At 56.3% G+C, this 7500-nt stretch overlaps 1 protein-coding gene and 1 pseudogene across 2 annotated transcripts in view; one reads left to right on the top strand and one right to left on the bottom strand.

Annotated features, from left to right (window-relative positions):
• The window catches only part of otud4 (OTU deubiquitinase 4), a gene marked incomplete at its 3' end in the record, with an annotated part of 13309 nt that extends 11975 nt beyond the window's left edge, over window positions 1-1334 (bottom strand). Inside the window, exon 1 of the mRNA XM_084462842.1 lies at window positions 873-1334. Coding sequence (XP_084318968.1) covers window positions 873-1004 — 132 coding nt within the window. The 5' untranslated portion in view covers window positions 1005-1334. The remainder of the gene's footprint in view (window positions 1-872) is intronic.
• A 5-nt stretch (window positions 1335-1339) lies between these two features.
• The window catches only part of LOC311328950 (mothers against decapentaplegic homolog 1-like), an 8580-nt pseudogene continuing 2419 nt past the window's right edge, over window positions 1340-7500 (top strand). The window contains exons 1-5 of the transcript XR_014631374.1: window positions 1340-1673; window positions 2308-2651; window positions 4127-4342; window positions 5135-5413; window positions 6895-7013. The product of XR_014631374.1 is annotated as a mothers against decapentaplegic homolog 1-like (transcript). The remainder of the gene's footprint in view (window positions 1674-2307; window positions 2652-4126; window positions 4343-5134; window positions 5414-6894; window positions 7014-7500) is intronic.

Raw genomic sequence — 7500 nt, 5'->3', positions numbered from 1 at the left:
GCAGATGGCCAGCCAGACAGACAGGCAGACGGCCAGGCAGACAGACAGGCAGATGGCCAGCCAGACAGACAGGCAGACGGCCAGGCAGACAGACAGGCAGATGGCCAGACAGACAGACAGGCAGATGGCCAGCCAGACAGACAGGCAGACGGGCAGCCAGACAGACAGGCAGACGGGCAGCCAGACAGACAGGCAGACGGCCAGCCAGACAGACAGGCAGACGGGCAGCCAGACAGACAGGCAGACGGGCAGCCAGACAGACAGGCAGACGGGCAGCCAGACAGACAGGCAGACGGGCAGCCAGACAGACAGGCAGACGGGCAGCCAGACAGACAGGCAGACAGACAGACAGCTGCCCCGCAGCCCTGAGAGGAGCTAGCTAGCTGATGTTAGATGGCTAGCTAGGTTAGCAGAGGTTAGCTAGCTGAGTTAGCAGAGGTTAGCTAGCTCAAAACTGCGCAGTTGTTGCCATGTATAAAGACAAGTCGTCCCGGGAAAAGTTCTGAAAAGTTCAACTGACACGTTTGAGGGTCAAACTATAAAAACTGGTGGATGAGATTAAAACATAATTATGATATAATACGTTTATACAGATTGTGTAGATTGTGAGGAGCCGTTTGAAAACAGTGTCTCTCGAATGCACGTGCGGTTGAAAGTGGGTGGGTGGGCTCCTAGCAACTAGTTAGCCGACATGCTAACGTTAACGCTAATGCTAACGCTAATGCTAACGCTAATGCTAACGCTAATGCTAACGCTAATGCTAACGCTAATGCTAACGCTAATGCTAACGCTAATGCTAATGCTAACAAAAACAAACCGACCCCCACATAAGTTATGGAAGTGTCAAAAGAAAGCTTTTATTCAACCGTTACCTGTTCGGCGACAGCTCGGAACAAACACGACCCGTCTTTGGCTATTTTCTTCCTGTGATACCCGATGGATTTGAGGTATTCATCCATCGCCTTCTCCACCCCTTTCTCCTCGCTGCTCGGGAAGGCGTCCATGATGCGCGCTCGAGCCCAGGCTAGGCTAACCAACCGCCAACCGCCACTTTTTTAAACCAGCTTGTTCTGGATAAACGTTTACATTCCTTGGTAAAAGCGAACTCGGGATGAAGTGGGTTGTGTTCTGGGTTTCGTTTTGTAACTGAAGCTCCTTTCCTTTTCGATTAGAGAGAAAACATTCGTGTGATCTCAGGAAGTTGTCAGACAACCTCGCTTCGGGGGCACCGCGGAAGTAAAAGTGGACGATAAGGCCACACTAACTTCATCAGTTAATATAAACTGTCAACACTGGTAGTTATTAATATCTTTACAATGACATGGGACAATTTACAACTCGTCTGAAAGTCCAAAACATTTGGAAGATAGTTAGCTTTCTAGCTAACACGCCCACTTTTACCATTGCTTAGATAGGGGACGCTTGATAAGGTTGTAAGCGTACTCCGGCGGTGTAGATCACAGACATCGGTGTACTGATGCGGCCGACCACCTGACGGGTTATCTCTTGGGTGAGTCAAAACGAGAGGACCTGTTGAATCGTGTAGACCCCGCCTTGCGTGCGCCGTGGGGAGGGTGCGGCGTACCCCCCCACACACACCCGAACACACCCCACACGGTGACGCCAAACGGGGAACCAGACGCTTGTTTTGGAAAGATTTGATTGCGTAAAAGGTTGGTAGAAAACAGACAATATTTACTTTCGCTAACAATTAAGTCAATATAAAAGTGTGTTGTATCTTACGTGATATCGACTGTTGCTTTAAAATGTTGATTTCAATCTTAAACACGAGTTATATCGCGGGTGTCGAGGCATCAAACTTTTCAGCCTATTGTGTGCTTATCGCTATTAAATTGCATTTATCTTATTTATTATTTTAAAAATCCGATCGTATGATACAGCTAAATCACTATAAACCTCTACTATACTACTACACGTTTTAGGATCGGTTGTAACGGACTGAGAGTCCTGTCCGGTCAGAGAGCAGGCCTTTCTCTGTCGGTAATAAATAATGTAGAGGTGCTCTTCCCCGCGGGAGTCCCGGGGTGGAGAGAGACACCCGACCCCTGCCTGAGTCTCTTCTCCTCGGCTGCCCCCCCCCCCTGCCTCGCCTCTTCCCTCCGGACGGACAGAATTGATTTTTCAGCTCTGCAGAGAGGCAGGGAAATGGTGTAGGACCATGCAGCATTAGAAGCTCGGACTGGAGGACGTGTGTGTGTGTGTGTTAGGCGTGCTGACCTTTGTGTGTGTGTGTGTGTGTGTGTGTGTGTGTGTGTGTGTGTGTGTGTGTGTGTCTCTGTCTCTCAGGTGTCTCCAGATTGTGACCCCTAGGATCCCTTGATCTGACACTGGACCTTCAGACGGGGACAGCTTAGTGGAATAACCCCAGTGTGTGTGTGCACTTCTGCGTGCCAGCGAACACACACGCTGTGTGTGTGTGAGGACCCCCCCCCCCCCGGCCTCCATGATGAACGTGACGTCGCTGTTCTCCTTCACCAGCCCGGCCGTGAAGCGCCTGCTGGGCTGGAAGCAGGGCGACGAGGAGGAGAAGTGGGCGGAGAAGGCGGTGGACGCCCTGGTCAAGAAGCTGAAGAAGAAGAAGGGCGCCATGGAGGAGCTGGAGAAGGCGCTGAGCTGCCCCGGACAGCCCAGTGAGTCTGACCTCTGACCCCCGCAAACCACCACCCTGGTCCAGATCTTCTACTACTACTACCACCCTGTCAGCTAGCTCTGGTCCAGATCTTCTACTACTACTACCACCCTGTCAGCTAGCTCTGGACCAGATCTACTACTACTACCACCCTGTCAGCTAGCTCTGGACCAGATCTACTACTACTACCACCCTGTCAGCTAGCTCTGGTCCAGATCTACTACTACTACTACCACCCTGTCAACTAGCTCTGGTCCAGATCTACTACTACTACCACCCTGTCAGCTAGCTCTGGACCAGATCTACTACTACTACTACCACCCTGTCAGCTAGCTCTGGACCAGATCTACTACTACTACTACCACCCTGTCAACTAGCTCTGGACCAGATCTACTACTACTACTACCCTGTCAACTAGCTCTGGACCAGATCTACTACTACTACTACCACCCTGTCAGCTAGCTCTGGACCAGATCTACTACTACTACTACCACCCTGTCAGCTAGCTCTGGTCCAGATCTACTACTACCACCCTGTCAGCTAGCTCTGGACCAGATCTACTACTACTACTACCACCCTGTCAACTAGCTCTGGACCAGATCTACTACTACTACTACCACCCTGTCAGCTAGCTCTGGTCCAGATCTACTACTACTACTACCACCCTGTCAACTAGCTCTGGTCCAGATCTACTACTACTACTACCACCCTGTCAGCTAGCTCTGGACCAGATCTACTACTACTACCACCCTGTCAGCTAGCTCTGGTCCAGATCTACTACTACTACCACCCTGTCAACTAGCTCTGGACCAGATCTACTACTACTACTACCACCCTGTCAGCTAGCTCTGGTCCAGATCTACTACTACTACTACCACCCTGTCAGCTAGCTCTGGACCAGATCTACTACTACTACTACCACCCTGTCAGCTAGCTCTGGTCCAGATCTACTACTACCACCCTGTCAGCTAGCTCTGGACCAGATCTACTACTACTACTACCACCCTGTCAACTAGCTCTGGTCCAGATCTACTACTACTACTACCACCCTGTCAGCTAGCTCTGGTCCAGATCTACTACTACCACCCTGTCAGCTAGCTCTGGACCAGATCTACTACTACTACCACCACCCTGTCAGCTAGCTCTGGACCAGATCTACTACTACTACTACCACCCTGTCAGCTAGCTCTGGACCAGATCTACTACTACTAGTCTCCCTACTTACACCCTAGTCATTACTCATTACTCATTACCAACTCTCTCTTCTTCTCTCCCTTCCACCCACTCCTCTCTCTTTCTCTCCCTCCCTCCTCTCCTCCTCCCCTCCTCTCCTCTCCTCTCCTCTCCTCTCCTCTCCTCTCCTCTCCTCTCCTCTCCTCTCCTCTCCTCTCCTCTCCTCTCCTCTCCTCTCCTCTCCTCTCCTCTCCTCTCCTCTCCTCCCATCCCCTCCCTCTCCTCCCTCTCCCTCGTCCCCAGGCCAGTGTGTGACCATACCCAGGTCTCTGGACGGCCGTCTGCAGGTGTCCCACAGGAAGGGTCTCCCTCACGTCATCTACTGCCGCGTGTGGCGCTGGCCGGACCTGCAGTCGCACCACGAGCTCAAGCCCCTGGACTGCTGCCAGTTCCCCTTCGGCTCCAAGCAGAAGGACGTGTGCATCAACCCCTACCACTACAAGAGGGTGGACAGCCCCAGTGAGTCACCGCTAAGAGACCGCAGGCCTGTCTCTCTCCTGCCCTGTCTCTCTCCTGGCCTGTCTCTCTCCTGGCCTGTCTCTCTCCTGGCCCGTCTCTCTCCAGGCCTGTCTCTCTTCTGTCTCTCTCCTGGCCTGTCTCTCTCCAGGCCTGTCTCTCTCCTGACCTGTCTCTCTCCTGGCCTGTCTCTCTCCTGGCCTGTCTCTCTCCTGGCCTGTCTCTCTCCTGGCCTGTCTCTCTCCAGGCCTGTCTCTCTCCTGGCCCGTCTCTCTCCTGGCCTGTCTCTCTCCTGGCCCGTCTCTCTCCTGGCCCGTCTCTCCTGCTCCGTCTCTCTCCTGGCCTGTCTCTCTCCTGGCCTCTCTCTCCTGGCCTGTCTCTCTCCTGCCCTGTCTCTCTCCTGCCCTGTCTCTCTCCTGCCCTGTCTCTCTCCTGCCCTGTCTCTCTCCTGGCCTGTCTCTCTCCTGGCCTGTCTCTCTCCTGGCCTGTCTCTCTCCTGTCTCTCTCCAGACCTGTCTCTCTCCTGGCCTGTCTCTCTCCTGGCCTGTCTCTCTCCTGGCCTGTCTCTCTCCTGGCCTGTCTCTCTCCAGACCTGTCTCTCTCCTGGCCTGTCTCTCTCTTGTCTCTCTCCTGGCCTGTCTCTCTCCTGATTGGGCGCTAATAAACGAATGACGAGGCTTATCACTAAAACATCCCTCCGTTGAGTCAGCCTACAGGAGAGATCACTGTTTCTATATTAAAGAGCGCTGGACACGGTTGACTTCCTGTGTGTGTGACGGCCTCTTCCTGTCTCAGTGCTGCCCCCGGTGCTGGTTCCCCGGAACAACGACCTCACCGCCCGTCCGCCGCTACAGCCCCGTTACCATGGCGCCATCGACCAGAACGAGCCACTCATGCCCCACAACGCCACCTACCCAGAATCCTTCGCGCCTCCCGGCCCCGGCAACGGGATGGCTTTCCCCTGTTCCCCCGGCAACAGCTACCCCAGTTCTCCGGGAAGTGGGTCAAGCAGCACCTCCGCCTTCCCCCCCTCCCCCCTCAGCTCCGACGCAGACAGCCCCTTCCACGCACCTGGTAAGACCCCTCTCTCTCCCCTCTCTCCCCTCTCCCCTCTCCCTTTCTCCCCTCTCTCCCCTCTCCCTTCCACGTACCTGGTAAGACCCCCCCCTCCCCCCTCTCTCCTTCCACGTACCTGGTAAGACCCCCCTCCCCCCTCTCTCCCCTCTCACCCCCCTCTCTCCTTCCACGTACCTGGTAAGACCCCTCTCTCTCCTCTCCCTCCTCTCTCACTCCTCTCCCTCCTCTCCCTTCCACGTACCTGGTAAGACCCCCCTCTCTCCCCTCCCCCCTCTCCCCCCTCTCTCCTTCCACGTACCTGGTAAGACCACCCTCTCTCCTCTCTCCTTCCACGTACCTGGTAAGACCCCCCTCCCCCCTCTCTCCCCTCTCACCCCCCTCTCTCCTTCCACGTACCTGGTAAGACCCCTCTCTCTCCTCTCCCTCCTCTCTCACTCCTCTCCCTCCTCTCCCTTCCACGTACCTGGTAAGACCCCCCTCTCTCCCCTCCCCCCTCTCCCTCCTCTCTCCTTCCACGTACCTGGTAAGACCCCCCTCTCTCCTCTCTCCTTCCACGTACCTGGTAAGACCCCCCTCCCCCCTCTCTCCCCTCTCACCCCCCTCTCTCCTTCCACGTACCTGGTAAGACCCCTCTCTCTCCTCTCCCTCCTCTCTCACTCCTCTCCCTCCTCTCCCTTCCACGTACCTGGTAAGACCCCCCTCTCTCCCCTCCCCCCTCTCCCTCCTCTCTCCTTCCACGTACCTGGTAAGACCCCCCTCCCCCTCTCTCCCCCCCCCCTCTCTCCCTTCCACGTACCTGGTAAGACCCCCCCCCCCCTCTCCTTCCACCTACCTGGTAAGACGCCCCTCCCCCCCCCTCTCCTTCCACCTACCTGGTAAGACGCCCCTCCCCCCCCTCTCCTTCCACCTACCTGGTAAGACCCCCCCCCCCCCCCTCTCCTTCCCCCTACCTGGTAAGACGCCCCCCCCTCTCCTTCCACCTACCTGGTAAGACCCCCCCCCCCCCCTCTCCTTCCACCTACCTGGTAAGACCCCCCCTCCCCTCCTCTCTCCTTCCACCTACCTGGTAAGACGCCCCTCCCCCCCCCTCTCCTTCCACCTACCTGGTAAGACGCCCCCCCCCTCTCCTTCCACCTACCTGGTAAGACGCCCCCCCCTCTCTCCTTCCACCTACCTGGTAAGACGCCCCCCCCCCCCCTCTCCTTCCACCTACCTGGTAAGACCCCCCCTCCCCTCCTCTCTCCTTCCACCTACCTGGTAAGAACCCCCCCCCTCTCCTTCTACCTACCTGGTAAGACCCCCCCCCCTCTCCTTCCACCTACCTGGTAAGACCCCCCCCCCCCCCCCCCCCTCCTCACCCGTCTGCCTCACCCTTCTGCACCCTCAGACTACCTCAGGCTTATCTAGTGTGTCTGTATGTGTGTGTGTGTGTGTGTGTGTGTGTGTGTGTGTGTGTGTGTGTGTGTGTGTGTGCCCAGCAGACACCCCTCCCCAGCCTACATGCCCCCAGAGGAGGTGATGAGTCAGGACTGCTCCCAGCCCATGGACACCAACCTCCTCGCCATGACAACGGGCCCCGAAACCAGTAACAGGCCAGGTAACCACAGCAACGCCGCGGCCACCAGACCTGAGGTCGGTGGGTGTGTGTGTGTGTGTGTCTGTGTGTGTGGGTGTGTCTGTGTGTGTGGGTGTGTGTTTGAAATGACCCTTTCCCTCTCTCCTCTCCTCCCATTCCTCTCCTCTCCTCCAATCCCTCTCTCCTCTCCTCTAATCCCTCTCTCCTCTCCTCCCATCCCTCTCTCCCTCTCCTCCAATCCCTCTCTCCTCTCCTCCCATCCCTCTCTCCTCTCCTCCAATCCCTCTCCACCTCTCCTCTCCTCCAATCCCTCTCTCCTCTCCTCTAATCCCTCTCTCCTCTCCTCCCATCCCTCTCTCCTCTCCTCCAATCCCTCTCTCCTCTCCTCCAATCCCTCTCCCCTCTCCTCCAATCCCTCTCCCCTCTCCACCCATCCCTCTCTCCTCTCCTCTCCTCCCATCCCTCTCTCCTCTCCTCTCCTCCCATCCCTCTCTCCTCCTCTCCTCCC

Source organism: Borostomias antarcticus, assembly GCF_949987555.1.
Source record: "Borostomias antarcticus genome assembly, contig: scaffold_295, whole genome shotgun sequence".
In the NCBI taxonomy this organism is placed as follows: domain Eukaryota; kingdom Metazoa; phylum Chordata; class Actinopteri; order Stomiiformes; family Stomiidae; genus Borostomias; species Borostomias antarcticus.
Note: the sequence above shows the minus strand (reverse complement) of the source record. Positions and strands in the feature narration are given on the sequence as shown.